At 38.4% G+C, this 19,440-nt stretch overlaps 1 protein-coding gene across 5 annotated transcripts in view; it reads left to right on the top strand.

The window, feature by feature from the left end:
- Nucleotides 1–19,440, top strand: part of triob (trio Rho guanine nucleotide exchange factor b) — a 153,504-nt gene that overhangs the window by 95,346 nt on the left and 38,718 nt on the right. For all 5 annotated transcript variants that reach the window (XM_084088832.1, XM_084088830.1, XM_084088831.1 and 2 more), the window contains exons 15-25: nt 3,739–3,934; nt 7,660–7,826; nt 12,534–12,653; nt 13,104–13,295; nt 14,347–14,496; nt 14,599–14,713; nt 14,879–14,994; nt 17,561–17,683; nt 18,332–18,526; nt 18,681–18,796; nt 19,052–19,118. In XM_084088832.1, coding sequence (XP_083944958.1) covers nt 3,739–3,934; nt 7,660–7,826; nt 12,534–12,653; nt 13,104–13,295; nt 14,347–14,496; nt 14,599–14,713; nt 14,879–14,994; nt 17,561–17,683; nt 18,332–18,526; nt 18,681–18,796; nt 19,052–19,118 — 1,557 coding nt within the window. The remainder of the gene's footprint in view (nt 1–3,738; nt 3,935–7,659; nt 7,827–12,533; nt 12,654–13,103; nt 13,296–14,346; nt 14,497–14,598; nt 14,714–14,878; nt 14,995–17,560; nt 17,684–18,331; nt 18,527–18,680; nt 18,797–19,051; nt 19,119–19,440) is intronic.

The following is a 19,440-nucleotide window of genomic DNA, read 5'->3' as shown; positions in this document are numbered from 1 at the left end:
AAACTGTATAGTAACATATACAATGTGTATCTGATATGAATAAAACACGTCCTCAAATTATAATTGAACAGATTATTATTGCTGCTTCTATAGACATCAGTGTGTATTTACAAAGTTTAAATGTTTTTGTTTTTTTTGTGTGTGTTTTTTTCTGGTACTTATGTGTATCTAAATCGCGCATCTCTACTGTTGACCCTTACCTTACCTACCCTTAACCTATGCTTAAACATAACCATACTACAAAACCTGTCCATAACCCTAACCATATTCCACCTCAGTAGCAGCAAGTGTTTTGCAATAAAACATGAACACAATAAGTACATTATAACAATTATTTATTTATTTAGCTTTTTTTCTGACGTAATTACATAGTAGTTAAAGGCACCTAATATAAAGCTGGACCATTGTTGTAATATGACCAAATGCTTAAGATTTGATTAGATATCATGGGCTCCCAGGTGAAAAAGACGTACTGTTAAATGTATTAAAAATGCATTAAAGTATATTTGTATTGTACTAAAAACATACTCAAGTACATTTTTTATATATTTAATAGTACGTCTTTTTCACCTGGGCTTTTTGTCCCTGCTGGTATGATATTGTAACTACATTATTATTCAGGCAAAATGTCTCTCCATTGACGGCCATTCACAAGTAAAAAAAAAATATATTTTACAATAGATATTTTAACATTGACAGTTTTTGTTAAGTGACTTATATTTTTTCCTGCCCTTCCTTGGCAAACTATGTGGACTGTCAAATTCTGTTCTGTTTCCTTTAGTTTCTATTTCCCCATTCTGTTTCAGTTTCCTTAGTTACTGATTACAGTATGTCCTCATGTGTTTCTATAGCTATGTATTACATATTATACGTTTTGTTCACCATGTATATATTCTACCTGCTTTCATTGATTATCTGAGCCCTGCATGTTGGATTGCTACCACAGCATGACAGAATAACTTGCCCTCACAAGGAAAAATAAATAAATAAATATATATATATATATATATATATATATATATATATATATATATATATATATATATATATATATATGTATGTGTGTGTGTGTACTTGCTAGCAGTGCTCATCCTCCTCGAGAATGTTCCCTCGAGAATCACATGAGAGATTTTCTTGACCTGGCTCACTACTCACTACCTGGACTGCTCCATCTGCATGTTTTATCGCAGAAGCCTCAATAAGAAATTCAAGGCACACCTTCCTCTTGAGTTTGTGGAGTAGGTATGCCCGCCATGGAACCCACGCTAGAGCCCACTCCTGCTATGGAGCCAGAGCCAGCCAACATGTCCGTCCCGAAGCCAAAGTTTGCTACTATGTCCCAACATACTACTATGTCCCCTCGGCTACGCTCCGAGGACAGAGCTTGTCACCAGAGTGTGCGTATCCTGTCCTGTCCATCCTAGAGCCATGAGCAGACCATTGGCTAATAGATTTATGGTCCAAAGATCCAGGTCATACCCTTGAACTCACTCCTCTGACAGTCCTGTCCAGCTGTTTAGATGGTCCAGTTCTGTCTGGAGTCCTTCGTCCTCCGATGTTCCCGCCAAGTCTACAAGCTCCTGCATCCCACTCGGTCCCACCCGACTCCCTGGTGTTGTCCAGTTCGCTGTCTCTGCCCAGTCCAATATCTCCGCTGTTGTCATCCAGCTCCTCGGCTCCACCTTCCTATCAAGCTCCGTCCAACTCTCCGGCTTCACCAGGCTCCTCTTTCCCTCCGGCTCCACCTTGGTCCTCACTCCCTCCGGCGTTGCTCTGGTCTGCTGAGCTCTGCTCCACTCTGCTCCACCTGGGTCTCCACATCTCCCGAATCTGCCTCCGTCGGTCGGTACCCAGGTTCTGCTGCGACTGTTAAATAATGCTCCACCCTGGCTCCTCCCTCCCTCCGTCGGCTCCGCAGTGGTGTCTCCCTCTACCGGCTCTGTCTGTCACCAGCTCCTCGCTCACTTTCTAAACCCCCTCTTAAAGTCACATTTATGTTCTGTCATGTGGACTTGTATTTTGACATTCTGTTATTTTGACACTGTTGGACCTTCAGTTATGGCGCGAGGACACACCTTCTGGGAGGGGGGAATAAAGTCACATTTATGTTCTGTCATGTGGACTTGTATTTTGACATTCTGTTATTTTTTTCTTTAGTTCCTGTTTCCCCGCTCTGTTTAATTTCGGTTTCCTTGGTTATGTCCTCGTTTGTTTCTGAAGTTACTGTATGTATTAGTCTCATCTGTGTCTCGTTTTGTTCACCATGTATATATTCTCCCTGTTTTGTTCTATTCCCTACCGGTTATCGTCTTAGTTTATATGAGGTTAGCTGTGTCTTCTGAGTGTTTCTGTTTGTTGGATTAAAAAAAATTTCCATTGATTATCTGAGTGGTGAGTGTTGAATTGCTACCACAGCAAGACACAGTAAGCCCATCATTCTTTGCGATTGACCTTTGGTGGCTGTGTTCTGAATGTTTTGTTCATAGGAAACCCAATATGATGTAATCAGAGTCCACAAAACGAGTTGGCTTTTGTAGTAAAAGTGATATCGCTCACTGTAACATAATCCAAAACAGATCAAGGAGTATCACATTCCACTTTTGAAGGTGCTCACGTGCCACTGATACTTTGCTGATAGATTAGGTAAAACCAAGACAAAGAGCATGTAAATATTGATGTCTTCACAGCCTGAAATCTGTACAAAGACAGCATAGTTTGATGTCAAGTATAACTTCCAGTATGTATGGGATGGTAGTTGACGATTGTAGATGAACTCCTCCTAGTTACACTTAATGTTGTTACTCAGAGCAGGGCGGATTGGCAATGTCAGTCAAGGCGGCAGGGTGCCAGAAGGTACAGTTGTGGGCGTGTGATTTCCCAAACGCTGCTCTCACACGTTGAAGAAAACATTTACTCCTTAAAGAAAATGGTTGTGTTCCTGCTCTAGTCATCATCAACGCTTCACTCAGAACAGCTGGGAAAAATGCTCATTTTAATTAGAGAAGGAGGAATTCTCAATCACACAACAGTGCAGAGTGAGTGACTTTTGACAAGAGGAATGTGGGAGAATAAGTTGTTTAAATCATGTCTTTAAACTTTACCAAATCGCTGTATCAGTGACAAATGGTGTGTTTTTAGGAACTTAAGCACTGTGTTTTGACTTATGTATTGTTATTGAGGAATAATTTAGTGAGTTGCATTGTAAAGCTTTGAATATGCTCTATATGAAGTGATGTTAGAAGTGTGGATATTTGCTAATTTATTGACTGAAGTGAACTGTTTGCCAAGCGCTTGTTCTCTGATTCATGTTGCTTCTGTTTTTACTCACCTGTTGTCAGGGCAACTCTTTATAGCCTATTAAGTTGTTCATTTTCTCTTGCATGTTCAACCTCATTTCTGGGAATGTCTTATTTTTATAGCCAATATGCCTTCACAGCAATTACATAAAAGTACAACCCATTGAACAAACTGTACATGTATACCTCAGCCTTACATTCTTAGTTTTATCTTAATCTTAATTAATTATAATATGGTATTTGCATGGTCCATATACAGTACATGAATAATAATTTTTTTCAATGCTTTATTTTATATATATTTTAAATATTAAATTAAATACTGCTTCCAGTATTCCAAATACTGCATTTTCAGACTAATAAATTGGATTAAAAAACGTGTTTGTTCAAGGATATGATTACTGATACATTATGCATGCTTCATTATGGTGTTGTTGTGTAGGTCATCTCAGACCTGGAGTCGTGGAATGAGGAGCTGTCTCAGCAGATGAATGAGTTTGACACTGAGGATCTAACGCTAGCTGAGCAGAGACTGCAACATCACGCTGATAAAGCTCTCACCATGAACAACCTCACATTCCATGTCATACACCAGGGCCAGGAACTCCTGCAGTACGTCACAGAAGTTCAGGCCTCAGGTGAGCACACATAAGCACTCATATAAAACTATAGTAGTATCTAAATAACACTAAAATAATGTATTTAATCCAAAATGAAGTAAAACGGTTATATTGTCAAATATTGTTCGAATTTAAAATAACAGTATTTGAATATATTTTAAAATGTAATTTGTCCCTGTGATGGCAAAGCTGAATTTTCAGCATCATTACTCCAGTATTCAGTGTCACATGATCCTTCAGAATTCATTCTATTGATATTGATTTGGTGCTCAGTTATTAATAATGGTTCTTATTATTTTAAATTGTGAAAACATTATTTTTTTCTGTTTGATATTTTTGTGGAAAATGTGAATTTTTGTATTTTGTTTTATTTTTTATGATTGAATGACACTAAATAATGGAGTAATGGCTGCTGAAAATTCAGCTTTGCCATCACAGGAATAAATTACATTATAATTATATTCAAATAGAAAACAGTCTTTTAAATTGTTATAATATTTCACAATATTACTGTTTTTCTGTATTGTTTGATCAAATAAATGCAACATTGGTGAGCATAAGAGATTTCTTTCAAAAAGAAAAAAGTCTTAAATACAATCTTTTGAGCCGTAGTGTATGCATTTGATATCTGTCCAGCCATCTTTGTATGATGTCTTTGTGTGACCTTTGCGGTCACAGGATCACGTGAGGCATCAGAGATGTGTGTGTGTGTGCGTGTGTGCGTGTGTGTGTGTGTGTGTTAGTATGTCAGTTCAGAGCAGGCTTAAGGGGTAGGAGAGGACGCAGCTAAACCCTAAACTCTAAAGCCAAACACAGCTGGGCCAACCAGACACCCAGCAACCCTCCCTCCCTTCCTCCCACACGGCCCTGTAATCCTATAGACTCACACCGCCTAGCAAAATCACTGGTCACACACACACACATACACAGACAAGATTTGACATCTGATAGCACGCACAGATAGCAGAGAGCAAAACGAATCCTCTTTTCACTAGCATCCTTTTGTGGAGGCACATATACAAACGCAAAGCTGGAGTACTCTCAGAGTTTTAGCCCATTGCAACTCTGGGCTACGGGTGTAAAATGTGAGTATGTCTGTGTGTGTGACAATGTGTGTGCTAAGACCCAGGTATCTGCACTTTTGTATGCTGATTGTTTTATAGGTCAGCTATCATTTTCAATGTTGATTTAGCTTATTTTTCTCATGGTATTCTACTGGCAAATTGGACTTTAAAGACAGCAAGAAATCAAAATTGACCCCATTTACTTCCTGCATAAATGTTCCAGGTTGTATTGTGTGTGAATTATCAGTGCACATTATTCCAAAGAAATAATAACTTTGTAATTGTGTCAAATAAAACTGATAATGCCATAGCTGTCTATCTGCAACCAAATCAAATCCCTATACTGTACATAAAATCAAATTTTCACAAAATGTCCCATTACAGAAGTGAAATGTAGGTGCAAATGTCAGTTTGATGCCCTTGAAGCTGAAGTGTCATTTCTGCATCCTCAAACTGTGTCTGGCTTGTCGGGATGCTTAAACAAACTAAGCAATTTTGATGGCACCAAAGTGCTAAAGTGCTAATTTGTTGTGAAGTTGTCCTTGCATATTTTAGTTCACCAAAATGTTTAATTGTATCATCATTTACTCACCCTCATGTCATTCCAACCCTGTATTGGAACATTTTTTTTTTTTTTTTTTTTTTGTAGAAATGTATCAGTGTTACAATGGAAGTTGTCAACCAGAACTCTTCGGTTTTCAACATTCTTTAAAATAGTTTCTTTTGTGTTCTGCTGAAGAAATTCATACAGCTTTGAAATGACATGATGGTGAGTAAATGATGCCAGAAGGTTCATTTTTAGGTGAACTATCACTTTTGGGATTGGAGAAAGAACAATTAGGATCATAATTCACCTGATTCCTGTAACCTCCACCTCTCTCCTCAATGTTTATTGTGGCCTCTCTAATGCCTGTGTTCTTTAATCTGGTCTTTGTCTCGTCCAATTGATGTCTTGGCCAAAAATTACCAGCACTCTCAGGCTTGATGAAGTCCTCATACTAAAGTCTTCTTACGGATTACCAACATATCCTGCCTTTGCATGTGGTGCTATTTCTTATTTATTCAGTTGATATTTCCTTTCCTTGATCTGTGAAAGATCCTAGAATTTATAAGTCAAACTTTTTGGGTGAAACTCAGGAAACCTGTTTAAAACATGTCCACGTCATATGTCATTAAATGAAAAAAGCAGCGAAAAACATGTATACAGTTTCATATTATGAATATTTTGCAATATTTTTGCGTTTGTAATTGTCATTATTCAGTCTCAGTGATGATTCTCAATGTATGTATATCAGTGTTATTTTAGTGTCATGATATGCCATTATAGTTTTCGGTAATATTTTGAATTTTAGAAGACAGACAGATAGATAAATAGATATTTTGTGTGAGCACCATTGTTATCTAGCACTGCCTTAATCTTCCTGGCCATGGAATTCACCAGAGCTGCACAGGTTGTTGCTGGGATCCTCTTCCACTCCTCCATAATGACATCGCGAAGCTGCTGGATGTTAGACACATGGTGCTTCTCCAACTTCCGCTTGAGGACGCTCCACAGGTGCTCAATAGGGTTCAGGTCTAGAGACATACTTGGCCACTCCATCACCTTCAGTTTCCTCAGCAAGGCAGTTGTCATCTTGGCGGTGTGTTTGGGATCGTTATCATGCCGTTCGGCCCAGTTTCTGAAGGGAGGGCATCAATCTCTGCTTCAGAATGTCACAGTACATGTTGGAATCCATGTTTCCCTCAATGAAGTGCAGCTCCCCAGTACCAGCAGCACTCATGCAGCCCCAGACCATGATGCTACCACCACCACGCTTGACTATAGGCAAGACACAATTTTCTTGGTACTCCTCACCAGGGCATCGCCACACATTCTGGACACCATCTGTGCCAAACAAGTTTATCTCAGACCACAGGACATGGTTCCAGTAATTCATGCTCTTGGACAGGTTGCTTTCAGCAAACTGTTTGCGGGCCATCTTGTGAGCCAGCTTCAGAAGAGGACTCAACTTCTTCGATTGACCCTTGCGAGGCCTGTTCCGAGTGGAACCCGTCTTGGAAAACCTCTGTATGACCCTGGCCTGTACTGTAACTCAGTTTCAGGGTTTTACCAATCTTCTTATAGCCTAGGCCATCTTTGTGGAGAGCAGCAATTCTAATTCTCAAATCCTTAGAGAGTTATTTGCCATGAGGTGCCATGTTGAACATCCGGTGGTCAGTATGAGAGAATTGTACTCAAAGCACAAATTGTAACTGCTCTAATACAAGATACAACAATTTGTATGGTCCTGTCAAGCAGACAAAAACATGAACATGATGAATAGAACATGTGGCTTTGCATGGTTAAACGACGTACAGCTATTATCACTTAGGGTGTACTCACTTTTGTTACCAGCTATTTTGACAATAATGGCTGTATGTTGAGTTATTTTCAGAGGACAGTAAATATATACTGCTATACAAGCAGCACAATGACTACTCTAAAATATATCCAAGTTTCATTTCTATAGTATTGTCCCTTGAGTAGATATACTAAAATGTTTACTAAAATGTGAGGGGTGTACTCACTTTTATGAGATACTGTAAACCCATTTTGACAAACGCTCAATTTATTTGTGTCAGAGGAGATTTACACATTTGCCTCTCTCTCACTATGTCTCTTTGTCCTTCTCTGTGAAGGTGTGGAGTTGTTATGCGACCGTGACGTTGATATGGCGACGCGAGTGCAGGATCTGTTAGATTTCTTGCATGAGAAGCAGCAGGAGGTGGACGCCGCCGCAGAACAACACAGACGACACCTGGAGCAGTGTGTGCAGCTCCGACACTTACAGGCCGAGGTCAAACAGGTAACATCTGTCTGTCTGTCTGTCTGTCTCACTGTCCACCCACCCACACACTCAAGAACTCACTCAGGCACATACACATAGACATAGACGTTTACATTTCAGATCATGATACAGCTTTCTCAGCTGAGAACAAAACAACCATTGTATGATTTGTTCCTTCTAACGCACTGCCATAATTAATGTGTCATGAATAATTATCCAATAGAGATTTTATATTAGAGGTGGGAATTTCCTCTGTCTGTACCTGAGCAGTGACTCATGGGTAGTGAATGTAGGCTAAACTGAGGCTGAAAATCAGACACTGCCTTGTACACTAATACCTCTGACGCTTTGTTACATATCTTAGGTTTATTACATTGTCAATGTGCATTTCTTTTTTTGTGATGTAACTTATAGGCGGTGTCTCCTTCCAGTAAACAATGATAATTAAGCTCATAATATTTTAGGCAGTGTCTTTTGTTTCACTAACAAAGATACATGTAGGATTCATTTCACATTTACATTTATTCATTTAGCAGACGCTTTTATCCAAAGCGACTTACAAATGAGAACAATGGAAGCAGTTAAACTAACAATAGGACAGCAATATGCAAGTGCTATGACCCTTCCCAGTTTAATCTAATGCAGTATGTACCTACCTGAGAGGTAAGACTTGAACCATTGGAGTGCGGTTCCCGAGATGCCCTTCATCTTTAGGATTGACAGGAGGATCTGGTGGTTAACTGTGTCAAAGGCAGCAGACAGATCCAGCAGGATGAGAACTGAGGATTTGGAAGCTGCTCTTGCCAGTCTCAGAGCTTCAATTACTGGGAGCAGGGCAGTCTCAGTTGAGTGTCCGCTTTTGAAACCAGACTGATTGTTGTCCAGGAGGTTGTTCTGTGTAAGGAAGGAAGAGATCTGGTTGAAAACAACTCGTTCAAGTGTTTTCGCGACGAATGGAAGAGGAGATACCGGTCTGTAATTTCCAGATGTGCTGGATTTAGGGTGGGTTTCTTAAGCAGTGCGGTTACCCGAGCCTGCTTAAATGCTGTGGGAAAAGTACCAGCGTGAAGAGAGGTGTTGATGATTTGATTGAGTGCGGGTACAACTGAGGAAGAAATGGCTTGAAGTAGATTAGTGGGAATAGGATCAAGCAGACAGGTAGTAGGGTGATTGGAAAGGAGGAGTTTGGCGACCTCTGCCCCTGAAAGCAAAGAGAAGGAGGGTAGAATGTGTGTGTTAGCTGGTAAAATGTGTGTCAGATTGTGGATTGGTAAATTGGCCGCTGATGGTGGTTTTATTTATGAAGAATGTGGCAAAATCGTCAGCTGTTAGGGTTGATGGAGGAAGAGGAGGGTTGAGAAGAGAGGAGAAGGTTTTGAAAAGCATGCGAGAGTCAGAAGAATTGTTAATTTTGTTGTTATAGTAAGTCATTTTAGCAGTAGAGATATTAGCAGAGAAGGAAGAGAGGAGGGATTGATAAAGACCAAGGTCAGTAGGATCTTTCGATTTGCGCCACTTCCTCTGCACCCCTGAGTTTAGAACAATGTTCGTGGAGAACATCAGATAACAAGGGGGCTTCACAGTAACAATACATTGTATTTTATATGATAAATGTTATATTTTTAAATATGATGATTTTATTATAAACATGGTGATTATCTCTAAGGTGTACAGCTAACCTAATAAATGATATTGACCATTTGAATCTAGCCATGTCATGTCAAGAAATGAAGAAGTCAGTTTATTATCTTGTCAATTATTGTGCCTTTAGCCCAAAAAAAATAGTTTTGTTTTTCAAATTTTTGTCAAAGACTATGTCTGGATCGGATTCAGAGCCATGATCAAAATATAGATGGAGTAGATTGAGTCTATCAACACCCCCAAACCTTCACAGTCCTATAGCTGGTCCCGGGTCGACATTTCATTCAGTAACATTAGCCAGTTTTGATTAATATGCTGTTTAATGTTGATGATCGCGTTATTTTACATGTGCATCTGCTTACATATGCTATCACTTGTTTCTGCTTACTCTTGTTGTTCTGTACTCTTTCAGAAGATGTGTCATAGCGTGCCTACCGTATAACAGTGAAAACACGGACAGCCGGAAAATTCCGTCAATGGTGGGGAAGCGTTGTCTCATAAATTACGGAAATTTCCCTTAAAGGGAATCGACTTGCTACCCGAGATTGTGGCAAGGATCAGTCGAATTTTCTGGCCCATAGTGTTTATATATTTGTTTTATGTATTAGTATTTGAACTACTAACTACTGATCCATTAAGAAATTTAGAATGTTTGTTAACAACTTGTTAATGCTGCCATTTTAATAGTTAATGAAGTGCAGTGGTAATAGTCAGTTTTGAGTGGTGGATCTGACTACATACAGAAACTGAATGGAAACGCAGGGCACGCTTAAAATGAGAAGGAAAAACTAGGCCAGGAGGAGCAGCTGGTAATCTCATTTCATCCTTTCATTTATTTATTTTATTATTTTATATTTATTTTTGTCTGGACCGCTCTAGAGGAAAGGAATGATTAGAGATGTGGAGGAGCTGGGATGCCCGTGTGGTTTAAGGAGTATTTGAGTGGGTGTGTGGTGGTTAGTAGACACGTAATCATGTTTTTTTGGGGGGTTTTTTGGCTTTTCAGGGAAAATGTGCGCCAGTGTGGCAGTTTTCAGTGTTTATTTACTTTTATGCAAGAAACATAGTTGTGCTATCTGTCACTGTCGGTGTATCAGCACTAAAGCAGGTGTGTAAAGTGTGTGTCAATGTGTCAGGAGACAGCTTGTAATTTAGACCTAAGGGTGGAGTCAGAGAACACATCTGTCAATATGAAATATTTCTCACTTTCCCCACTGATGCAATCTCCCTGTTTACAGTACACTAGAAGTTGCCAAAGCTCATTTCAGAAAACAGCACTTTTTGATTTACTGTGAAAGGCAGTATTGTACACTTTGTACCATTTTTCCCTCTTCTGCCCATTTTAGTCATGGTTTCCCACACAAAATGAAGAATTTAGTTCACCCTCTCTCTGACCTTTAAAATTAAACAAGCTCTGTTTTTTTTATAGTGCCCTTAAGATTTCAATATGTAATTGACCTCTGTTTTATTTGGCTAACCTTTTTACAAATGAAATGAGTACCAGTGCAGTGACCTTAACTTCTGAATACTGTCACTTAATTCTGAATAGGCATTGATGATGTGTGGACTTCAAACATTTCTTTCAGCTACCAAGTATAGTACACTTAACTCTGTCTAAAGTCCCCCTACAATCAAAAATTAAGTTTTTTAGCTTTTAGTATAAATATGTTAGCCTTAAAGGGGTCATCGAATGCCCATTTTCCACAAATTGGTATGATTCTTTAGGGTTTTCATGTAAAGTTTGTAACATACTTAAAAATTCCTCAATGGTTGTGTAAAACAACACCCTTTTTACCTCCTCAAAAACAGCTTCGTTCACAGCGACCCGTTTTGGTGCATGTCTCTTTAAATGAAAATGAGCAACTGCTCACGCCACCCTTCTCTTCCATGGGGCGTGTTGCCACAAGACACGTTGAGTGTTGCCTTGGTGGACAGTATAGAAATGGCTGAGGGCGGAAATATGCTGATACGGAACAGTCCGTCATTGGTGTGGGCGGAGCATGAAAATCCAAACGGCTTGATTATTGAGAGTGTTTAGGCTTTTTGAGGAAAAAAAATAAAAAATTTTCCATTATATGGTGGTTGTCCACACACTGCAAAGACACATTTATATGCAAACACCATATAATAGTGAATTTTGCATCCGATGACCCCTTTAAGATTATGAATAAGCTGGTTTATTCCAAAACAAAGACAAAAGTTTCTCACTTCCGCTAAAATGGATCACGGATTTTTACCACCGCAGAATTCAGTTTCTCATCACATCTTCTGTCCAATCAAATGCTCTCTAGAATCTAAAGCTCCGCCCCCTATGCTATAAATACCACCTGGCCAAAGCGACCGTTGACATGTCACAGAGCAATATGGGTTGGAGATGTGTGTTCGGTTGCTCAAGCCCTCGAGTTTTATTCCGTTTTTCAACTGTACGTTGGTTAAGAATGAAATGGCTAGAATTTATTCACACTACTATTGAATCCAATGTATCATCAGCGCTCAGATTCACTTCTATGGTCCTGTCAAGTATGACTTGCAGTCTGTGAGGTAAACTAAACGCTATTGGTTATTTGAAAAGGGGAGGAGCAATTCAGTATGTCCCGTCTTAGCTTCCTGTTTCATTGGAAATGACGTCAATGCATCATACAGGGCTGCGCTACAAGGCACTTCAGTGGGCCTTTAACATACTTTATCACGTTACAAATCCATTTTACAGAACCCTGAAGTCTGCAGATTCTGTCTGGGCCTGGTCAAGTGTTAAAGGGGTCATACTATGTCCTTTTTTTATATCTTGATTTTATTTTTGGGATCTACAAGAATAGGTTTTCATGCTTGAATGGTAAAAAAAAAAACACACATTATTTTATATACATTTTACATTATTGCAGCACCTCTCTTCCCAGTCTTTCAGTAACACTCTTTAACGTTCCTGTCTCTATGAAGACCCTCCTTCCAAAAAGTGCAGTATGATCTGATTGGCCGACTAAACTTAATTAAAAAACAAAAAACTTTTTGGACTGTGGAGAAAATTAGACTTTGATCGAAAATCTTGCATGCCCCTTTTAAATCCTTTGTTTATGTGTGTTTCAGGTACTGGGCTGGATCCGTAATGGGGAGTCGATGCTCAATGCCGGTCTCATCACAGCCAGTTCCCTGCAGGAGGCAGAACAGTTACAGCGGGAACATGAGCAGTTTCAGCATGCTATTGAGGTACCAAAAAACAACATGTACACACTGTTTTCTGTTGTTATGTTATGTTATGTTATGTTATGTTATGTTATGTTATGTTATGTTATGTGGTTTTAAGTTATGTTACGTTCTGTTGTTTTATGTTATGTTATGTTATGTTATGTTATGTTATGTTATGTTATGTTATGTTATGTTATGTTATGTTATGTTATGTTATGTTGTGTTGTGTTATGTTACATTGTGTTATGTTACATTGTTTTATGGTATGTTGTTTTTATTTGTTTTGTTTTTTGTTTTGTTTGATGTTTTTTTGTTTCGTTTTGATGTTTTCTTTTGTTTTGTTTTTTGTCTTTTGTCTTGTTTTGTTTTGCTGTCACTTATGTGTGACTTGCAATAAAAATAATTGTCATTTTCTGTCAATTTTGGTCATTTTTGCTTTCTCTTCTTGTTTTCACTTTTCCTTCCCCGCAGAAAACCCATCAGAGTGCTCTGCAGGTGCAGCAGAAGGCAGAGGCTCTGCTACAGGCCAATCACTACGACATGGACATGATCCGTGACTGCGCGGAGAAGGTGGCGTCTCACTGGCAGCAGCTCATGCTGAAGATGGAAGACCGCCTCAAACTGGTCAATGCCTCGGTGGCTTTCTACAAGACATCAGAGCAGGTCAGTGAGCTTGTCTTGATAGTGATCCTGTGATGGTTTGACCTCAGTCTCTTATTTATTTTAGCGCTAATGTCTATAGTATGTGACCCTGGACCATAAAACCAGTCACAAGTCGCACGGGTATATTTGTGGCAATAGCCATTGTATGGGTCAAAATTATCGATTTTTCTTTTATGCCAAAAATCATTAGGATATTAAGTAAAGATCATGTTCCATGAAGATAATTTGTAAATTTCCTACTGTAAATATATAAAAAAAAATATTTTTGTGAGTGGATGCAGCAAAATCGCGTACATTAATGGACAACTTTAAAGGCGATTTTCTCAATGTTTTGATTTTTTTGCACCCTCAGATTCCAGATTTTCAAATAGTTGTATCTCGGCCAAATGTTGTCTTATCCTAACAAACCATACATCAATGGAAATCTTATTTATCCTGCTTTCAGATGATGTATAAATATCAATTTTTAAAAAAATACTCATGACTGGTTTTGTGGTCCAGGGTCACATATGTTAAATATGTTTAAAATTTTGTTTGTTTAATGTTTTTTTCTAAGTTAACTCAACATTGTGGACATAAAAAAAAACAAAAAAACATACTCATAGAATTTATTTTTTTACTAAAGTAAATTTAGAATTTAAATCCTACTTTAATAGTAATAATATAGACTTTACTTTAATAGAAGTAATATAAAGGTTCAGTAAATCATGTAAATTAAATAAAAATGTTAAATTGTGAAATACTAATATTAAGACATACTGTGTTACAATTATTATGTTTAATTTTAATTTATACATTTTCATAATTATGATATAAAACAAAATTATGTTATAATTATAAGATAAAAAGTCAAAATTATGACAAAGTTTGTTTTTATAAGTATGATTTAGTAATGTATAATTTCCACTTTTTATCTCATAATGTTTGCTTATGTCATAATCATGATTTGCCAAATCAATTTTTTTTTTCTCTTATGTGGCGGAAATGTAATTTTGCATTTAAATATCCGAATAATACTGTCTATTTTTACCTACATGTGTGTGTTCTACAGGTGTGTAGTGTGCTGGAAAGTTTGGAGCAAGAATACAAACGAGAGGAAGACTGGTGTGGAGGGACTGATAAACTGGGACCAAACTCGGAGTCTGATCACGTGACTCCAATGATCAGTAAACACCTGGAGCAGAAAGAGGCCTTTCTCAAGGTACCGAGCCCATACACACATGCACTGAAGTTCTCAAGTAGCGTTCTGATCAAACTTTTTGTGCGAATTTACTCATAACTGACTTTTTTTTTTTCTCTGAAGGCATGCACACTAGCCAGACGCAACGCTGATGTCTTCCTCAAGTACTTGCACAGAAACAGCGTGAACATGCCGGGAATGCTCGCACATGTCAAAGCCCCTGAACAACAAGTCAAGAGTAAGACTACATCCTCGTTTTGTGATTGGTTTAAAGGGCAAAATGTTAAGCCACAATTAGGACTGAAGTGAACCATTATTTGCTTTTTGATTAGCATGATTTATTGTCATGAATCCAGGGTTCAGGTATGTTCTGTGTTTCTGATTCTGTCCCTGTGTCCTACAGACATCCTAAATGAGTTGCTGCAGCGGGAGAACCGGGTTCTGCACTTCTGGACCATGAGGAAGAGGAGGCTTGACCAGTGTCAGCAGTATGTGGTGTTTGAACGCAGCACCAAACAGGTCAGTACCAGTCTAATCTAGAATCTGTCTTTTAGCTCAGCATATAGTCTGGTCCAAACTGTGGTCAAATACCACAACACCCACCAACTCAGACAGAGAGGGCCGGTTTGTGAGGAGGTGCATCTAATGCCGGGCTCAGACCAAACGACATTTCAGATTATGTGATTTTGACAATTCTTGTGTCGTGGACAAGACTACACGTTGCCTGATGTCATTGAGAAGTAGAACTAGTGACTGACTTCCAGAAATAAGAGCGTAAACAAACAATGGCTACCGATGCGGCGTGTTTTCTACTGGCTGTCTTGTCACCAGTAAAGCTCAAAATTAGAAAGAAAACCTGACAGTGGACACGTTCCTGGAATGTATGGAGAGGACTGTATAATCCTCCAAGGAGAACTTTAGGTAATATATCCATGAATCTTGCCTCCATTGCATAATAGCACCAATAAATACCATTGTTTCTCTCTTTCGTTTCGCCATGTTTAAAGCTGTTTATGGAAGTGCTTCTGTGCTCCTATTGGTTAATGTCACATCTTGTTCTTTTTTTGTTGTAGTAAGGTACTATGTCTGTTGTTATGTCCTGAAATGTCGGCATCAGTTGTCATCCACTATCACACACACTATACGAGATAAAACGATCGATTGTTGCGTCCTGATGTCCACGACACTCTACATCAAACGGATTGTGCCAAAATCGGCTGATATCGTGTAGTCTAAACCCGGCATGAGTTTGAAGACAGTGTGTGCCTGTCAGTGTCACAACACTCTCTTGCTTGCACAGATATAACGAAAAATAAAGTGAAAAAATGCAATTTCTGAATTTCTGTATAAGTATTGCTTTACAGAAAATAAAGAAGAACAAATGAAAAGGAAAAGAAAGATTTCCTTACAAAGGCTGATGCTAACCATTAATTTGGGCAACTAATCAAAATTAAGATCTATTAATAGTAAGGTACTGTTGTCATGCCGTCCCAAAAACAGGGGAAAAGGAAAAAGGAATAGTTTACAGGATATTGCTATTTACTGTATTATTATTAAAAAAAATGTATTGTTTTATCAAAATTATGACTTAGTATCTCATTATTTCGACTTTATCTCATGACTTTTTATGTCATAACATCGACTTACGCCAATTATGTCCATTTTGACTTTTTATCAAATTTTTTATACATATATTTTGTTGTTATCATTTTTAGTAGTAGTTATTAGTGTTCCCTTTTCAAAAGCTAAATTACAATTGCAATATTTGACAATATATATTTGACAATCCTAGTCCATAAAAGTGACAGACAATGATAATTTGTAGCATAACCTCTGCTTGGCAGGTACTTAAACACAGATTTCTTCAAGAAATTTTTTTTTTACATCTTACATACATAGACAGATGTAATTCACCCACATACCATTAATGATAGTGTTGCATTTAAGTTCTTCTGAAAGTAAAATGGTCTGACATACTAGGAAAGCATGGTGCTAGACACCAAGGTCATGGGTTCAATTCCCAGGAACCAGACATTATGATGTTTATTTTTAATGCACCATACATTATGTTAGTGTCTGCAACATGCTTAAATGTATTTATTTTTTTATTTTTTATTTTTTCAATTAAATGTCTCAAACCTGTGCACCCTGACTTCAGAATCTTGCACAAATTCAGCCAAACAAAGTAGAGCTTGTAATTCTGAAAAGCTTTTATGCATCATAAATGTAATCTGAGGTTGACGCTAGTATTAATCTGAGGCTGACACTAGCATTCCACAGACATAAATTCATTCTCAAGAAATTCAGTTCAACCGTCTATTCGAGATCAAATCATACAGAATTGACTAGAAGCTGCCGCAGACCACAACAAGTATTTCTGGAGTCTCAAATAACAGAAGCACGTCAGGTCAAGTGTTCAGTGGTTTGCGTGACTGACTGCTATATAAACTTGACAGTAGTTAACTGTCATGTATCACAACCTTCAAAAACTTTCTGTCTAGAAAATAACTAAAATGGTATCAAGTTGCGTAATTACAGTGTAGGGTTTCTGGAAGTCTGTGGTACTCGATGGAGTTTCTCTCTTCGTTTCACATTTTAAGCGTTTAGGAAGGACTTTAGTTTGACCACACAGTTTTCTGCTGTAGTAGTCGTTTTTTCTATGAATATTAGTATTACTTTGAGGTTGCACACAATGCAACCCAAACAATCAGACCTATTCTGAAATTGGTTACTTTTAAAAATATGTGTTTCAAAATGAACAAGAGCACTTTTAAAGATCTCACTCCCTCTTGTGGACAAATGGGAGTATAACATACACACATGCTCAGGTCTATACACTGGCTTATTTAGATATCCGTGTCCGCCCGGACTATCTATTGTTAATAAAAGCTAATTATAAGTTCTATGAACTAAACCTAACCCTGAAATACAACTTGAAGACAGCTTGTTTTGTCCCTTTACTGGTATTCTTTTGAAGCCATTTTCAAAAACTGCTCCCACAAGGTTAGAAAAACATTGTTGCACAAACACACATATGCACATATTCACATCTTTTTTGACTTGTCATTTTGACTCTTTTCTGTAGGCTTTGGAGTGGATCCACGATACAGGAGAGTTTTACCTATCCACACACACCTCTACAGGCTCCACAATACACCACACACAGGAACTGCTGAAAGAACATGAGGAATTCCAGATTACAGCCAAGGTATGTCTCAAATATTTAAGTTGTGGTTTGATATTGGTCGATCTCATGTGAGTGACAGGTCGTCCCGCACTCGTGCAAGTAAATGTCATCAGAGAAGGGAAGAGATGTCGCTGCCAGAGGGAGGGGAAGCTATTTTGATTAAAGATTAAGAGGGTAATGGATAAATCATTATAATAAATATTGCAATATTACAATAAAAACTTTGGATAATACAGGTGAGTAAAAGATGACAACATTTTCATTTTGGGTGAACTATTCCTACAACTTCATCCAAAGTTCATCCTACAACTGTGATTCTTAGCATGTTACAGGTTTAACAACCCACAATACACCTCCCATGTTTACACTCTGATATATATATACATAAATGAACTAAATGAATAACTTTTTACAACAAAAATGAAACATCACTGAACTTACTTAAGCTGGACTGTGATGCTATTTTCTTCTGGAAAGAAACTTTGTTGCATTATTTTCCTATTATCTCTGTAAAGCTGCTTTGAAACAATCTGTATTGTAAAAAGCGCTATATAAATAAAGGTGACTTGACTTGATCTGTGGAATCACTGCAGGTCTCTCTCTCTCTCTCTCTCTCTCTCTCTCTCTCTCTCTCTCGCTCTCTCTCTCTCTCTCTCTCTCTCTCTTCAGCAAACCAAAGAGCGGGTAAAGTTGTTGATCCAGCTGGCTGATGGTTTTTGTGAGAAAGGCCACGCCCATGCGAGCGAGATTCAGAAATGGGTCGCCTCGGTGGACAAACGCTACCGTGACTTTTCCCTTCGCATGGACAAGTACCGTTCCTGCCTGGAGAAAGCTCTCGGCCTGTCCACTGACTCCAACAAAGCGGTGAGAGGGCTGTGAGAGTGAGTGAGTGTGTTGATGTGGCCTGCATGGCTGGAGTGTGGATGAACAATACCTTTGCTGTAAGAGTCATTAACCATGTTAATCTATGAAAGAACGGTGATTTCTGACCATTAAAAGATTTCTTTCGGGGTTTCAGAGTAAAGATCTGCAGTTGGACATCATCCCAGCCAGTGCTCCTGGTGCAGAGGTCAAACTCAGAGACGTCAACCATGAACTCAATGAAGAGAAACGCAAATCAGCCCGGAGAAAAGAGTACGTCTTTTAAACCTGATTAAATGATAACAAGCCAACGGCAGGAAGTGCTAAAAGAGAACGCTTCATTTGAAGAAAGTCCAACTTTAGTTATTTTGTTTTGTGAGGAAACACCCTTGAATATATTTATACTAAAATAAACAACTAAATGTTTTCATTATTGATGGTTTTATACCAGATTGAAACCCCTCCCAGATGCATTGTGCTTTCAAACAAATGTTGACAATAGGTCTCTGTTGCATTGCCCTCTTTCAGGTTTATAATGGCGGAGCTCATTCAGACCGAGAAGACATATGTGAGAGACCTGCGGGAGTGTATGGATGTAAGTGTTTTTGTCACGATCTGCTCCTTACGGACCGACATTTCGAGGGTGTGGTACACCAATGTCCACTTTGGACAGATCACAAAAGCCATGTGCTATAAATGTATTCACTGCAGTTCAGCCCAAAAACAATCCAGTTTCTCCAAGAATAGCTACTGTTTGATCTCATAAAAAGAGTGAGTGTCATTAAAACACTGACCATGTTTATATGCATCATTTTTAATCCAAATGGGAATATTCATGCGCTTCGGAATAGACATGTAATCATATTCCTGAAAATAATACATGTGCATTGTTTTTCCTCTATTATTTTCTGGGAAAG

This window comes from Abramis brama (genome assembly GCF_963993115.1).
Source record: "Abramis brama genome assembly, chromosome: 17".
In the NCBI taxonomy this organism is placed as follows: Eukaryota; Metazoa; Chordata; class Actinopteri; order Cypriniformes; family Leuciscidae; genus Abramis; species Abramis brama.
The sequence above is the reverse complement of the archived record's forward strand: the minus strand, read 5'-3'. Positions and strand labels throughout refer to the sequence as shown.